Source organism: Chionomys nivalis, chromosome 1, assembly GCF_950005125.1.
Source record: "Chionomys nivalis chromosome 1, mChiNiv1.1, whole genome shotgun sequence".
NCBI classification, from domain to species: Eukaryota; Metazoa; Chordata; class Mammalia; order Rodentia; family Cricetidae; genus Chionomys; species Chionomys nivalis.
Window position 1 is genome coordinate 141,427,977 of NC_080086.1, and position 17,455 is coordinate 141,445,431.

At 41.5% G+C, this 17,455-nt stretch overlaps 1 protein-coding gene across 1 annotated transcript in view; it reads right to left on the reverse strand.

The window, feature by feature from the left end:
* Gars1 (glycyl-tRNA synthetase 1) overlaps positions 1 to 17,455 on the reverse strand; it is a 41,909-nt gene that overhangs the window by 17,550 nt on the left and 6,904 nt on the right. Inside the window, exons 2-8 of the mRNA XM_057791790.1 lie at positions 16,627 to 16,728; positions 15,061 to 15,163; positions 12,984 to 13,125; positions 11,609 to 11,697; positions 11,089 to 11,165; positions 8,312 to 8,457; positions 1,652 to 1,801 (exon numbers count right to left, since the gene is read on the reverse strand). Of these exons, the coding sequence (XP_057647773.1) occupies positions 1,652 to 1,801; positions 8,312 to 8,457; positions 11,089 to 11,165; positions 11,609 to 11,697; positions 12,984 to 13,125; positions 15,061 to 15,163; positions 16,627 to 16,728 (809 nt within the window). The remainder of the gene's footprint in view (positions 1 to 1,651; positions 1,802 to 8,311; positions 8,458 to 11,088; positions 11,166 to 11,608; positions 11,698 to 12,983; positions 13,126 to 15,060; positions 15,164 to 16,626; positions 16,729 to 17,455) is intronic.

Below are 17,455 nucleotides of genomic sequence, written 5' to 3' on the forward strand. Positions count from 1 at the left end.
ATAAAACTGATTTTTAAAAACAGATTAATACAGCCTTTAAAATAGGAAAACAAGCAAAGAGAAATGAGAGGCTGAACAGCGACCGCCACATAAAATGATTCTGCTTTAAGCATCAGGTCTTTGCACAAATATATACTAAAGGAAGTCACAGACATTTGCTTTTTAAAGAATGGGAAATTAGAAGTGAACTGAAATGGTTCTCTGGGTTTTAAAGCAGTTTGATTGACTCTGTTATAGCTCCAAACAAGCAAATGACTGATAATGGCAGCAAACAGATGGTCTCGTTAGAGCAAGAGCTTCTAAATAAAGCGTTATTCCAGGCAAAGGACACTGGGCATGAATTGAACAAGCCACGATCAAGCGCAGCACATAATGACAAATTAATATGCACACGGCAATGGTTTTCCAAAGAGATTTCTCTGAATTGCAATTTAGTAGCTATTACAGGGGAAGAGAGAGTGTTTTAAGTTAATTTTATGAGTCAAAAATCTTTTTTTAGAAAATGGACACAGTCTCATGGTGTACTCTCTTGATTATCTCAGATGTTTTAGAAGCAACACAAAATTGCATAGATTGGCCCTAAACATAAGAAATGTACTGCCAAGAGCTCTGAGTTTTGAATTTTACTCGTTAATGGCACATTTTATTTGGTCCCACAGCATTAAGTCTTAATTATCTTTCAACAACTATGAAATGTGTCTGCGCACATGAAAGTTGAGGGGAATGTGCTGTGTCCTTGCGTAACTCATACCAGGCCTGACAGGACTGAACTTCAACAGTGCAGGGAAAGTCTTTCCATCTGTTCTGTAGGAAACTGCATGCCAACTGTAGTTAATAATGTAATATCAACTCAGCACCCACTGAAAGGGCTAAGAGTCTCACCACCAGAGTAAGAACTGAACAGCAACAATGTAAAAGGACAGATTGGTTATGAGCTTGCCTGTGCTAATCATCCCACAATGTATGTAACAATACACCTTGAAAACTATTATCTAGCAACAGGAAGAAAACAGGAAATAGTGAAATGCTGGACCAGAAGGCTGTTTTGGAGCATAAGAAAGCTAACAATGGCACAGCCTATTTCTGTATGGGATCTATTACTCAGAATGATGACGTCAGGAAGAAAAGTGGAAATCATAAACTTATATCACAGTAGGCTTCTAGAGAAAGAGAGACTAGCCAGTGCTAGGATCCTCTCAAACATGCCTTGACACACCAGAGAGGTGTCTGAACTCGTTAGTGTTGGCCAACTGCCTTATGTCATAAAGCCACAACATATCCAGAGGCTGCATCCCAGATACACCCTCCTAGCAATGCCCTGAACACTGCCCATTCTTTGTGTGTACACACACACACACACACACACACACACACACACACACAACCAGACTGATCCCATAATACATCCACTGACAGAAAGGCATGGGTTTCAACATCAAGATCTGTATATCCTCAAAACAGGTGGTAAGCAAAGGAAAGAGAGCTTCAGAGCAAGCAGGAACCGTAAGTTGTTATCCAGGCTCCTTCCTTTCCCTTATAATTCATGTCCTCAATTAAAACTGTTAGCCTCACCAGAGATTACATTGGGGAAAAAAAATCTATGACAAGACTAAAGTGCAAATTTACACCTCCAACCCAATGCCAACAATACCTGACTCGGATCAGTCCAGACCGAGGAGAGATCTCATTTCTAAAGGAGTTCCCAATCTGGGCAGCAGCAAAAGGCAACTTCCCTTGGTTGAATTCCAAAAGTCGCTTGAAATTCAGGAAAATTCCCTGTGCAGTTTCTGGTCTCAGATATCTATAAAGTTAGATAAGTCAGTCAATTACAAATGAATTATTTTCCAATAAAACAGTCTTTACAAGTCAAGTATCACATATGCCCTCTTCACAGCAAAGCTATGCTCGAGGCCTACATTAGAAGTTTTAAAAGGAAGCCAACACTCCCACAGAACCATGGGATGGACCAAGAACTTGAGATGGCCACAATGCCATCAGAACCATCCTTCTTTCTTTAATCCAGTGGTCAAAACACCCACTTCTCTAAGTGTCATCATGGTGGTTTGAATGAGAAAGGCCCCCAGTTGCTGTAACTGTTTGGATAAGATTGGAGGCCTGGGTTTGGTGGAGAAGTTGTGTCACTGGGGTGGACTTTGGAGTTTCAAAGGACTCATGCCATTCACAGAGTGCTCTCTGTCTCCAGCTTGTGGTTGGAAACCTGAGCTCTCAACTGCTCCTGCACCAGGCCTTCATCTCAGCATCAGGAACTCTCTCTTTTCTAAGTTGTCTCCTTTGCCCTCCTCTCATCCCCCACCCCACTTAATCCTATTCTACTTCTCCCTTTGTCTCTCCATAACCCTCACTCAATTCCCCTTCCTTCTGTGATTTCTTGGGTTGTAATAGTACAGTATCAAATTCTTAAATGCTAATATCCATATATATGGAGAAAATGCATAATATTTGTCTTTTGAGTTTAGGTCACCTCACTTAAGATGATCTTTTCCTGTCATCCAGTATCCATTTACCTACAAATTTTTCTTTTCTTCATAACAGCTGATTAACATTCCATTGTGTAAATGTACCAGGTCCATGATTTATCTGGAGTTAAGTTGTGTACAGGGTGATAAATATGGATCAATTTGCACTCTTCTACAGGCAGCCATCAGATCTGACCAGCACTGTTTATTAAAGATGCTACCTTAGGTCCAGTGTGTATTTTTGGCTTTTTTGTCAAAAATCAGATGTCCATAGGTGTGTGGACTTGTGCCGGGGTCATTACTTGGATTCCATTGGCCAACATATCTATTTTAACGACAACACCATACTGTTTTTGCTACCATAATACAACTTGAAATCTAGGATGGTGATACTTCCAAAATTTCTTTTATTATTCAGGATTGTTTTAGCTATTTTGGTTTATCTGGGTTCATGGTGCCATATGAAGTTGAAGATCATTTTTTCAATTGATATGAATTGTGTTGGAATTCTGACGGGGATTGCATGGAACTTGTACAGTGCCTGTGGTAAGATGGCCATTTTCACAATATCAACCCTACTGATTCATGAGCATCTGAAACCTTTCCATCTTCTGATGTCTTCAACTTCTGCCTTCAGTGTCTTAAAGCTTTTATTATACAAGCCTTTCACTTGTTTGGAGTGAGTTATCCCAAGATTTTGGTTTTTTGAGGCTACCAAGAAAGGTACTATTTCTGTGATAATTTTCTCAGTATGCTCGCTATTTGTATATAGAAAGGCTACTGATTTCTGTTAACACAGAAATTTTCTGTTTCTTTATATCTTGCTATTTTCCTAAAGTGCAGAAATTTCCTGGTAAAGTCATTAGGACTTTTTAGGGATAGTAACACCAAAGGCTGATGTGGGATTCCCCTCTGTATGCTATGAATATGCTTTATTACCACTGGTTAATAAAAAAAAAAAAAAGCTGCTTTGACCTATGGCAGGACAAAATAAAGGCAGACGGGAAACTAAACTGAACGCAGGGAGAAAGAAGGCAGAGACAGGGAGACATCATGTAGCTGCAGAAGGAGAAAGACACCAGAACCTTATCAGTAAGCCACAGCCTCGTGATGATACACAGATTAATAGAAATGGGTTAATTTAAGATGTAAAAAGTAGCTAGAAATACACCTGAGTCATCGGCCATACAGTGTTGTATTTAATGTAGTTTCTGTATGATTATTTGGGTCTGGGTGGCTGGAAAACGAAAGAAAGTCTCTGCCTACAAAAAAGGTCTCTTGAAAAAGCATATGGAAACCTATTACTATAGCAGCTTCCTTTAAAAATACATATATGGTCAACATATAACGGGAGAGACAATGCCCCGACCAGATATCTTATGCTACCAGTGTCTAGATGGGTTGTATTTGGTTGAGTCATTGGCCAAGGGTCCCATGACCTCCCCAAATAACACAAGCTATTGCCAAGGGTATTTACTTGCTCTCCACAACCTGACAATAAGGTCCTATGGCTAAAGACACAAGTTACTTATGTCATCAATCATGGAGAAAATGAGCTGGCACCCAACTTGAAGCTTCACTCCTACTAACTAGCATTCACGGTACTGGAAGGTACTCTGCATGGTACCAGAGAAGAAAGGTAATGATCAATATTACACAACTACAAACACTGTTACCTGCAGTAGCAATCTGCCTACAAGATATACTAGTACAACAGTAGCACAGATGTTAAAAATAACCAACCACCCTTTTTTCACAATCAGATTAAAGCCCCACTTCACGAGGTGGAATAATACCTGATACTGCTAAAGTGGCCAACCTGAGACTACACAGGTAATAGGCCTAGGGGAAACTTAAGACTATTATATACTAAAGGAAGATCACAATACCATTTCTCCTAATGACATATTGCTATACCCATACATCAGGCACTCAACCCTCATTAGAGAAGCATCTTTCAGAGGATAATTAACACGGAGACCCATAACTGGATCATGTGCAGAATGAGAGACCCTGGAACACTCAGTCCTAATTAGGAGGGTTTCATCACACCGTTCCCCCTTCAAAGCTCAAGGGTCTGTGTGAAAGAGGAGGTAGAAAGATTAAAAGAGTCAGAGCCAATGGGTGACTTAAGGAATCAGTGTCTTCCAGACATGGCAGGCTTGATGCACATAGGAACTCAGAGACTGTGGTAGTAAGCACAGGGCTTGCACAATTTCAAGCTAAAAATGGTCCCAGCACTGAGAAGGGGAAAGGCACAGAGTCCCATACCTAACCAACAAGCTATATGCCACTGATACCTACTGGGAAAGGGAAAAGTAGTTCTTGGTAATGGAATATCCCTGGGTGTATCAACCACACTCCAGAGCAGGTCCTGAGCCCAGGAGTAGTTGGCCAATACAAATAAACGCCATGGAGTGTGTGTCTGTGACTGCTGGAGGGGAGAGTTGTTTTCTGTCTTATTGGGCTCTCATGTGTTTTGAATTTTGTTGTTGTTTTCAAACAGTAAGAACAGGAAGTTAGATGGAAGATAGGTAGGGATGAACTGGGAGGAGTTGGGGAAGGGAAAAACATGACCAAAATATACAGTATGAAAAAAAAATCTTTCCTCATTAGTATAGTGGTAAAAAGAAAATCTTTTTAGTTAAAAAAAAAAAAAAAATGTTGCCTTGCTCATGGTCTCTTATTATAGCAATAAAAAAGTAACCAGTACAGCCAATAAGGCCTCTCTGGAACAATCATTTATATGCCTAAGCATACTCATTTTAAAATTCCTTTTTGAAATCAGGCATACAAAATAATGGATTTCATTGTGGCATCTTCATATATAAATGATATTTCACTGTTTGTATTTATCCCCTTCTCCCACTGCTCTTCCCCTATCCCCCTTCCTTAGCCCACTCTTGATGGTTCCCTCACCAGACCCACCCAGCTCCCCCTCTACCTTCTCATCACATGTATGCCATTACTCTTCCTTTTGTTTTCCCTGCCTCTGACTTCCTTAACATATTTTCCTCCCTTCATGGCTAAATACATCACTCGTCTTTCCTTTTTTTTTTTTAAAGAGTTTATGTGTATGAATGTTTTACCTGCATGTATGTGCACCACGTATATGCAGTTCCTACAGAGACAGAAAAAAGCATCCAGTCCCCCAGAACTTGAATTAGAGATAGTTGTGAGCTGCCTTAAGGGTGCTGGGTACCAAACCCAGGCCCTCTTCAAGCACAATCAGTGCTCAGTCATTAAACGAGTCAGGTCAGTTTCTCCTATCTTTGTATTCTTTCCATTGTATTTTCAACCAGATATTTTTGTATTTCTCTATCTTAAAGATAAAGTCAAGCGAATATAGTTGTCCTATCACTGTTCTAGAGCTATGACCAAGGCAATTTATAAGAGAAAAGCACTTAATTGGAGGGCTTGCTTTTAGTTTCAAAGGGTAAGTTCCTAACCATCGGGATCCAGCATGGTGCTGAGAGCTCTACATCCCAATCCATAGGTGGGAGGCAGAGTGAAAGACACACTGGGCCTGGCATGGGCTTCTGAAACCTCAAATTCCACCCCAAGCAACAGGTCTCCTCCAACAAGGACACACCTACACCTACAAGGGCACACCCCTTAATCCTTTCAAACAACGCATCAACTGAGGACTAAGTAAGCACAAATACATAAGTCTATCTTGGAGGATGGAAGACACTAGGAAAACACAGACCACAGAAACAACTAAGTGGAGCTCACATGGGCTCACAGAGATTGAGAAAACAAGATGGGTCCTGTGTGGGTCTGCACCAGGTCCTCTGTGTGTGTGTTATGGCTGTTAGCTTGGTGTTTTCGGAGGACTACTAACAGGGGGAGTGAGTGTGTCTCTGACTCCTTTGCCTGCTCTTTTAGTCTTTTCTTCCCACTGGGCTGCCTTGTCCACTCTCGGTATGATGGCTTTCACCTTGTCTTATTCTATCTTGTTTGGTCCTGTCTGGATGTCGTCTCTTGGAAGGCTGCTCTTTTCTGAAAAGGGAATAGAGGGGGGAGTGGGTCTGGGGGAGAGGGGAGGTGGAGGGAAGTTCAGAGGTGTACAGGGAGGGGAGACTATGGTTGGGATGTATTGTATGAAAGAAGCTATTTTCAATAAAATAAATAAATCAATAAAATAAGGCTATGGGGGCATTCTCATTCAAAACACAGCAGTATTATAGCTAGTGCCTTCACTCCAATTTCACAGAAAAGACTCTGTGTAAAACATTCACTTAAATAAGTGTCCTTAAGGTCTCCTTTAAAATATTAAGACAAGTTCAAAACCCAAAGAAAGAAACCCTAAACTTCACCATCTCCCACTCTACAAACCCACTACTCATTGTTATCGCCCTTTCCAGGTTCATCCAAATATAACTGCAGCTACATGTTTTATTTCTAAGAAATGCGTATAAAATTATGCCACTCCTGTACTGACTTTATACTTTCCTACTATTAAATGACCAAATGCTCTTGGGTTTAAGTGAAATAGCCATGTCAGAATGAAATGATCAGTTTAACCTCTCCCAAGTCAATGGGCAAATAGATTATTTCTACTTTTTAAAAAATTTATTTATTCGTTTATTTTATTTTATTGCTGCTTTGCCTTATGTATGTCTGAGGGTATTGGACCTGGGAGTTATAGACAGCTGTTAGCTGCCGTGTGAGTGCTGGGAATTGAACCCAGGCTCTCTGGAAGAGCAGCCAGTGCTCTTAAACTGCTGAGCCGTCTCTCCAGCACTGGTTATTTCTACTTTTAACTACCATACTAAGTGTGTTTCCTTTCCCTTTAAATTATTTCCTTAAACGGCCTATGTCCTCGTTAGGGTTTCCACTGCTGGGGTGAAACAGGATGACCAAAACAAGTTGGGGAGGAAAGAGTTCATCTGGCTTACACTTCCACAGCACTGTCCATCACTGAAGGAAGTAGGGACAGGGACTCAAACAGGGCAGGAACCTGGAGGCAAGAGTTGAGGCAGAGGCCATGGAGGGGTGCTCTTTATTGGCTTACGCATGGTTTGCTCAGCCTGCTTTCTTACAGAACCCACTGGGCCCTCCTCCACTGATCACTAATAAAGAAAACGCCTACAGCCAGATCTCATGAAGACGCTTTCTCAATTGAGGTTCCCTCTTTGCAGAAAACTCTAGCTTGTGTCAAGGTGACATAGCCTGAAGGTGGCTCACTGGGAAGTGTGCCAGCTCCACAACTCTGAGCCTGAGTTCAGTCACTGTCCACACGGTGGAGACAACTGCTACCAGTTGTTCTGACCTACATTCCAGTGCTGTGGAACATGCACCCCTACTCCCCGGATAAATTAATAAACGCAGAAGAAAAGAGGAAGGAAAAAAGATTGATTGATAGATGAAAAGGAATGAACAGGAGAGTAAGAAAGTCTGTCCCACGTTAGGGCTCTGTACTGTCACCAGCTTTGCTTCAGGTATAAAAGCTGTCTTTCAAGAATGTGGGCGAGGTCAACACCCTCCAGCATGGTGAGCTATTAGATACAGCTACTTAAATTTAGTGAAAGTGAAATAAATGTGGAAAGTCAATCCTTGAAAGTACTGGCTTCATTTCAAGTGCTAAAAAGCCATACATGACCAGGACCTATAAAGGACAGTGTGGTACAGGCCCTCCTGTCCTATGTAGTTCTTACTGGAAGATATGATGATCATGGGCTTCTGTACTTATTTAATAACAAACACAAAAACCTCACTATGCTTTAGCTTATGAAAGTGCAGCCTTTCTCCTTGGCACCAAGTTTCGCCTTTTGGTACAGGCAATTTCAATAAATGTGTTAGATAAACAGATAAATAAAAGCAATACATACCCAGGCATATTTCCTCCAGGCCCGATGAAGGTCTTGAACATTAAATTAAAAGGTACCGGAGGAGAGAGGTCATTGCCAGTTGTGGGAGACTTTACATTATAGTTCACGAAAAGATCCCCAAGTTCTTGCTGTCCATAGTTATCAAGCTAGAGGACACATAAAGAAAACAGTTAGTGCAGAAGCTATGGAACAAAAGGTGCAGGACAAATACGACACACAGTTGCATCCCATAACTGCTCCAGCCACACTAAGGCAGAAGGTCCCCAGCCCAAACATACGACCAGGAACCATCTCCACTAATGAGGACAAGGTCTGCTTGGGAAAACCGGCTGACCCTGGGCTGAGACATGAAATGAAGCAAAGGAGCCTGCAATTATCTTCTCACACAAAGAGCAAGGAAGAGCTGTATGGAGAGACTCACTGGCACTTCCGACAGCTCAACTGGACAATTCCACCCTCAGGAAGCATAGTGCTGCCACTACAGAAAAGTATCAATGTTTAACTTATAAATAAGAACAGAGAAAGCCAGCAAGGCAGGTGGGAACTCATTGTTTCAGTCTGGGTTTTATGGAAATGACAGTTGATACACTTTTGGACAGTTGATACACTTTTGGACAGATGATAAGGATTCAACAAACAGGTTAAAACAGGATGGAGGCATAGATCAAAGTAAATTCTCAGTTTTCTTTATAATTGGTAAGGGAAGTTCCCCTATTTTCTTTAGTCAAAAGCAACGGCAGAGGACAAGCTCATTTTGAAATCCTCATCGTTCAATGGGCCTGGGCCATGCTCACCAGCGACTGCCCATGGAGATGACCACAGAGCTTCAGAAATGCACTTACTACATGTACAAACTCTAATAACAACACAGAGATGAACACAGTCGCCCTCACATCAGGACAGGGTGAACAGTGACTACATTTTTGATATTACATTTATTCATATTCCACAAAGTTAAGAAAATTAGCTTCAAGGAATTATAAAGGACTTTTCACCTTTCAAACATATTTCCTAATTTCTTGTAATAAACAGTTTTAAGCTGATTTTACAAAATGCTACACGTGGAGGTAGGTCAACAAAGATTGAGGGGCGAGCAAGGGAAGTTAAGTTCGCTGTTGAGTGCACACAGACACAGACAGAGGAGCAAGGGGAGCAAATTTCAACTGCTGAGTCCACATCAGAGGAACTCTTGCCATTCCCAGAGCAGTGGTGGAAGCACTGGCACAAACTGGTAGGGCATCACCATCATGTGATCCACACCAGGCAGGTTTTGAACCAGTGACACTGCAGAGGCCATTTCTGAGAGCTACACTAGCTCCCAGCTCACTCTTCACTGAGGATTTTATATAAACAGCAGCAATAAAACACACTGTTCTTGGATGCGAAAAGGCTAGAACTCAAACTGCAATCACAGCTCACCAGATCAGACACGCTCAGTTCCCAAACTTTACTTCACTTGGAAATGAAAGCAACAGGTATGAATACAGACTACACAGTATACACATGACAATATCCTTAGTAATTATGAATGGAAAATAAGAAATCACAAAAAAGAAAGAAAAAGAAAAGCCAGGCATGGTGGTGCACAGCTTTAATCCCAGCAATGGGGAGGCAGAGGCAGAAAGATCTCTGTAGTTCAAGGGCCAGCCTGCTCTACATACTGAGTTCCAGGACGCCAGGACTAAAGACCCTGTCTCAAAAAATTTAATTTAATTTAATTTAAAAAATTCCAAAATCAGGGACAATTTCCTTTAAACAAATGTTAAGCCTTTGAGAAAGGAAGGAACTGTGAGCATGTGAGGCCTGAGTACACAGTGAGGACACAGGCCAGAGCTCCATCCCAGCACTGGGAGGAGCACGCTGCTCTAAAAGCACTGCAATAGAACAAACTGACTCTCTACCCTTGATGACAACAAGCTCCCAACGAGGACAATTATACACCCCAGGGACTGAAATAAACAACTAGATTAACAAAGTTTTTAATTTAAATGAAGAGGAAAATTCACATCTAAGGTTGGAAGACAAAGTTAATTTTCAGAGAAAAATCTGCAAGCTTGAACAACAAAAAAAAAAAGGGTAAAGGTACCAAAAGAATTTAGCAATTTCTATGAAAGAAAAGCAAAATATTAAACTGGACACAGTGGCTTACACCCATAATTCCACCACTTGAAAGGCTGAAGAGGAATCACAAATTCAAAAAGACAAAACCAAAACAAAGCAAAATAAAAAAACCCAAAAGTGGGTGCGTGGGATGGTTCCATGTGTTAAGGTACTTGCCAAACACCTAAGGGCCTGAGTTCAATCCCAGGGAGCTATATAGTAGAAAGAGAGAATAGACTTGACTCTCTAAAGCTGTCTTCTGACCTCCACACTTGAGCCATGGCATAGCTAACCCTTCCCCCATAAGATGGATAAATAAATGAAAAAATACAAACTAGTAAATGTTACCAAGTTCTCTACTCAGTTTTAGACAGATCAATGGAAGGAACAGGTGTTAGAGCTACGCATGATGGCTCCATGCTTATCATCCCAACAGCTGAGAGGCTGGGGTAGGAGGATCAGTTCAAGTTGGAGGCTGGCCTGGGGTACACAGTGAGGTCTACTCTGACTGAAAAACAAAGGAAAAAAAGAAAAGTTAAAAAAATTGTTTGTCGTTAACCATAGAAGAAAATTTAAGGTGTACTACATGGGACTTCCTGAACACGGTGGAACTGCTGACAGACACGGAAGACACAGGAGTGCACACACAGTTGTTCTGATGTCTCCAAATGTCTCACCTGGGCCAGGACACTTTCCATCTCTGACTTCTTCTCAGCAGAACACTTCTTATCGGACATCAGTTTCTGTAAATGAGCTTGAAGAACAGTGTTGGTAAGAGTCACTTCCCATCGCTAAAAGAGTACATTTGAGTTCCAGTGCTAGGCAACTAAAAACGGCAACTAAAAACGGATCTGAGCTTAGTGTTCTTATTTTCTACTAATCCACAGACAGTTTTGCAGGGGTGGCCTGAATGTTTTCAGGTTTTCTCTTGTGCTGAGCATAAAACCCAGGGCCTTAACCATGCTAAGCAGGCTGTCATTGAGTGACAGCCCCAGACGATAATAATGTCTTGATCACTTGCTGATTAGAAAAGTTATCTGAATGGAACTAATCTCTTGGAGACTATGATCTGTATGCTTAATCTAAGTATGTTATAACTATAACCCAAGTTTTTTTTAAAAAAAAAGGAAAAAACTTGAGAAAAAGAGGGTTCCACCTTTGTTGTGAGCAACCACAGGAAAGAGGCGCGACCCATACCTTTCAGCAGGTGGTCGGCGCGGAAACACTCTCCGTTCTTCACATCTTTAACCATGAAGTCAGCAAATTTGTCTACATGGCCAGAGGTCCTAAATCAATAAGCAAAAACAGGATAATATCTTAGAAGATCCCCTATAATATGTCTACCTGGAGATTAGATCCATGTATGTCCAAGATGGAAACTCCCTATCTAGAGCAACCATGTATCCTTCACAGACAGAGACATAAGAAAACTCTCTCATTCCCTCTCAAGTTATTTCCTATGAAAAAAGAGATTAGCTAGATTATACATACTAACTATCTTAAGGCTGTATGACATATCAGGATAATTCATGTTTGTTCCATTATTATTAGCCATCTAAGCAAAGGCCAACATCATCAGGAATTTGATGAGCCAAGAATTCATCACAGCTCAGTACAGATCCTGACCTATCCTGGCATTAGTATTATCTTTAGTTACCATTAGTAGGACAAATGGCTCACTGAGTTTATCCAGATCTTACAGACTTATCAACAGGGATGCCTCTCGTCTTACCTGGCTATGATTATTAACAGCACCCCAAAGAAGCTAATAATAAAAACTGCCATCTTACCAAACAATATTAAATGTTAGTAAGGATGAGACACAAAGTGATAAGAATTCTTCTTGCATGGTTATAGAAATCCTATCCCATTTTAAATATCTTGAACATACATACACCTTTGCATTGAAATTTTAAGACATAAAGGGCATGGATGAGAATGCCTATTACATTAACAATTTATGTCATGGAAATAATAAAGAATATATCCAAAAATGCACCTATTTAAACACAACTTCAGAAACACTTTAAATGCCTATGATACGTCACTAACTAAATCATATTACATTCTTAAACAGAACACTATGCTGTCACCAAAAACGCTTTTTAAAATTAAAATTATTCATTCACTGTATATGTCAGAGTATGTGGCGGTATGTGACAAGGACAGAGAGCAAGCTGTAGGAGTGATTTCACCCTCTACACCATGCGGTGCTGGGGAAGTGAAATAAGAGTGTCAGTTTGGCAGCAAGCACTTTTACCTGCTAAACCATCTCAATGGCTCCAAAAATGCTTACGACAGATTTAACTTTGTAAGTAAATGCTTACCTACATTACATGAAGAAATGCAATTGTTCATCATGTTCAAATATACAGGAACATTCACAAGAATGAAAAGACAAAAGTAATTTTAATGTGGCTATCTGTAAGCAGCAGGCATGTCTCTTGTTTTTGTTTTTCACTAACTTTCTAAATGAGCATAGTTTCTGTAATCAAAACTTATTATTATGATTATTTTATAAGCAAAAAGTATTAACTTTTAAAGGACTTCTCCCATCAAAGCAGAACCTCACTTTAAAACTGGTTCCGGGGTGAGCATGGTGCAGTCGATTTCCAGGATCTGCTCCTCTTGGATGAAGTGCTGCCTCCAGGTCTGGATGATATTGTTCTTCAAAGCACATCCTACAGGCCCGAAGTCATACAAGCCACTGACCCCTGTGAGCAAAGAGAAGCAAGCATGGGCTCTTCCTGTTACTCTGACACATGTGCTGCCCACAGCGCAAGCCCCTCTGCACCAAAGAGCACCACTTCCAGCTGGCTGACCAAGGGAAACCTAAACGCTCTCTCCACTCTCTGTCTCTGTGCTGTAATTTCACAGAGGGTTAGCCCCAAGTTACACTAACTGAAGCCACAGACACAGGGGCAGGATGAAAAAGCAAACTGCAGTGTATGTGCAAAACAAGCCACACTGGCAGAGAACAATAGTCTATGGGTCAGCACTGCCTTCTTTTCTTTACTGTGGGTACTCTGGCTGTTATTTATACCTCAAGAGGTAAAACATTCAAAGATGTACTTACCCAAGCCCAGGGAAATTTAAGTGACAAAGTACCACAGGCCAAGGATCTGTTTGACACAGGCAGTTCTATATTTAATCAGTGGGCCCTCGTACAGCACTCAGAAAAACATGTGTTATGCTGCTGAAGAACATCCCTGACCCATGCCCACAAAGAATACGCCAAGGACTGCATATGACTGAGGTCCTGTGAGAAGGGGCAGCCAGGCCATCAACAGTACAGGTCTTAGGCGAAATGCACCAACGTATAAACACACAGTCACAGCAAATGCCTGAAGTCTAAGCCCAGCAACCCCTACAGGGTAAGAGAGAAAAGAGAATTCATAGGACAGACTGAGAGACCCTGGAACACTCAGCCTTTCAGGACGTTTCCATCAAATCCTTCTCTCAGGGCTCAGAACCCTGGGGAAGAGGAGGCAGAAAGAGTCTAAGTGCCAGAAGGAATGAAGCGCATCAGGAGAACAAGGCCTTCTAAACACAACAGGGCCAACACACACATAAACTCACAGAGACCGAGGCAGGATGCACTGGGCCTGCACAGGTCTGCATCAAATGGGCTCCTAGAGTTGAAAGGAGAAGCGGGTGCATCGCCCCATCCCTAATCTGAAAGCTGTCTCCAACTGACAACCACTTGCAAATGAAAACTTAAGTTTTCTCCAGGGGAGTCTCACTGGGGAAACAAACCACTCTTAAGGGTAGGATGCATGGCCAATAATAGATGGCCAACGGAAAAGAAACTCAAAGGTTATCTTTGGAGGTTTCCTGTCTCATAATGTTATGTCAAGGCCTTTTCTTTCTTCCTTTTAAATTTTTTAAATTTAACTTTCTTTTTAAAGATGTATTTATTTATTATGTATACTGTGTTCTGTCTGCACATTAGCCTGCAAACCAAAAGAGAACATCAGATCTCACTATAGATGGCTACCTGTGGTTGCTGGGAATTGAACAGAGGATCTCTAGGAAGAGAGAGCAATCAATGTTCTTAACCTATGAGTCATCTCTCCAGTCCATCTTTTTTTTAAAAAAAAAATTATATATCTATATTAATACTACAGGTCCTTTGGGCATATATTAAGCCTTCCGGTTTTGTGTTTTTATGGGATTCCTGCGTGTGTGAATGAGTGGGTCTCTGCACCTCTTTCTTGTGCCTTTTCTTGGGATCTTTATCTTCTGCTTGTTTCATTCTATTCTAATTTATTTATTTTTGTTTTATCTTACTATATTATATTTTATCATTAACCCGTAAGAGCCTGTTTGTTTTCCAAGGAGAGACAGAAAGGGGTGGATCTATATGAGAAGGAAGGTTGGGAGGAGTAGAGGGAAGGAAAAACCGCAATCAGGATACATTATATGGGGGGGGGGTTGATTTTCAAAAAATAAAACAAAAGTAACAGGGTTGGGAAGTACTAAGAGTGGGCATTATGTCAAATGTCAACTCCTGAGCAACAGAAGAACAAATTAAGTGTCTTCTCTCCTTTATGGCATCTGATACAATCAGCTATCAGTTCACAAACCAAGCTCTTAGCTAAGCATAGCAGAGTCACTTACAACACCACTGCTCCTTCATCATCCCTTACCTCCATAAATAGCAAAGGCTTGATCGTAGAAAAACCTCCTCTTCAAAGTATCCTCCATTTTTGCTCTGTCTACGATGTCATCCTTGGGCTGCAGCGCCAGCTCCTACAAGAGAGTAAGCAGGAAGACTGAGACTGGAAGGGAGGTGGGAACTGAGCTTAGCTCATTTCCTAGCAGAACCCTACATAAAATGCCAAAGAGATAAGATTTTGAGAAGCTGAAGGGAGCCACAGTCCCCACGAACACTCTGAACAACAGAAAAGAAGCTGTTACAGTTTGGATCTTGCTGTCCCCCAGCAAAGCTCGTTGGAGGCTGCTCTCTGGCTGATAGTACAGCAAGGAGGGGTGGACATAATAGGAGAAGGAAGTTAGGTGACTGGAAGAAAGCCCTTGAAGGGGCCTCTTCTCTCTTCCCAACGCCATCTGCACCACAGGCCTAAGAGCAATCAAGCTGAACAGACTGCGACCTCTGACCCTGAGTGCCAAACAACCCTTTCTTCCCGGACACCTCTGGGTGTCACTCATGGCAGTGGACAGTTGACTAATACAGACAACTGTGGACACCCCTGGGTGTCACTCATGGCAGTGGACAGTTGACTAATACAGACAACTGCACTTATGTAGGAAAGAATATGTTTACTTTAATGACCAGAGAGACTAAGCAAGAAGTCAGGCATGCGGCCCATTCTTTCGATCCAGGCACTGAATGCTGAGGCCAAAGAAGTCTAAGGCTAACCTTGATCTCCAGAAAACAAAAGACCTATTAAGCTTCTTCAGATGCAGTGAAGCAATTTAAGCAATAACTGAGTTTTAAAGTATTCCTACACTTTAAAACTTCAGATTGCTGACTAACACAGGGGCCTAAATTCAGACCCCAGCACCATATAAAAGCGCATTCTGGTGACATGCATCTGTAACCCCAGCACTGGGAAATGGAAACAGGGAATCCCCAGGGCACACTGACTAGCTAATCTTGTCAAATTGATGAACTCCAGGTTAAATAAGAGACCTTTCTCTCAAAAAATAAAAGGGACGCAATAGAGGAAGACACCAGACACCTCTGGCCTCTACATGCACAGACACAGACAGACACACAACCCTCCCTGAACCCAAAACAAAACAACTTCCCAAACTACTTTAGTGATAAGTTTATGATTTAAAAAGTTCTGGAGTTAGATATAAGATAGATTAAGCCTAGGAGAACTCTTACAAAAAAATGTATGTCCTCAGAAAAATTCATGTAGCTTATTATATCTAGGATTTGGAGGACAGTGAAAGTGTGGGTTCAGGTAGCAGGGAAGCATTGTAAGCCGCACTTGATTCTTGAAGTACTGGGGCTCGAACCCAGGGCCCCGTGTGTTAGGCAGTGCTCTACGAAGGAGTTGCAGAGCCTGGGGTTGTTCTCTGAGAGCACAGGAAGTCGGTCTGGTAGAGGAGGGGGAAAAGCCACACTGAGTAAGAACAATGATCAAATGGCACTTGTTCAGAAAGCTTTCGAGATCTTCCCCACCCCAAGAGATGAGCTAAAGAAGAATAAGCCTACACCTACTAACGTGTCTAAGACTTACCTTTGCTTCCAGAACTCTCTTCCGGGCCTTGAGCTCAGCTACCGCTCTGTCCACATCCACCTGTGGGGCTTTATCTTCTTTCAATTTGCGCACAAGGTCTCCCTGGTCAACAAACAAGCTACATTCAAAATTGGTTTCAGAAAACAAGAAACACTAGTAATCTATTTTTAAGCATGCATTTAAAAAGTATTCATACACAAATAACGATTTCAAATATTTCTTCTATAAGGGTTCGTATGAACAACTGAAGGCCTGTGTCCTCAGCAAACACAGTCCAGAAAACTATAATACCTGCGCTCACACAGTGAGTGTGTGGGGAGAGAAGGGCAGAGCTCATACGGAAATGAACTACCGACACTGAATGTTCAGACACAGTTAAAGAGAGTAGTGACCTAAGAGACTTCAGAAACTGCCTGAAATAGTTCAGAAAGACAGAGTTGAAACCCTCAGGCTGGCAAAGAAAGATGGAGAGTCTAACACATTCAACTAGAGTGTAGAAGAAAGGGGGAAAAAACTAATAGGCAAAATTTTGGAAGATGGTGACTATGAAATATCTGTAACTGTATAAAGACACAAACTATAAGATCAGGAAGCACAAGAAAATCCAAAGACACACACAAAATCCACACCCAGCAAGCCATGGTAAAACAGGCTGGCTATAAAGATTAGGTTTTCACTTCCTGTCAGCTAACTGTGAAACCTGGGGCAAACTGAAAATCTCTCTGGGCTCCTCCAGTATAAATTCATTGCATATTTATCCCCGCTTCCCATGCTGTTACAAAACATTGTAGCATGATTAATAAAAACTCAGAGACAGATAAGGGGGTTC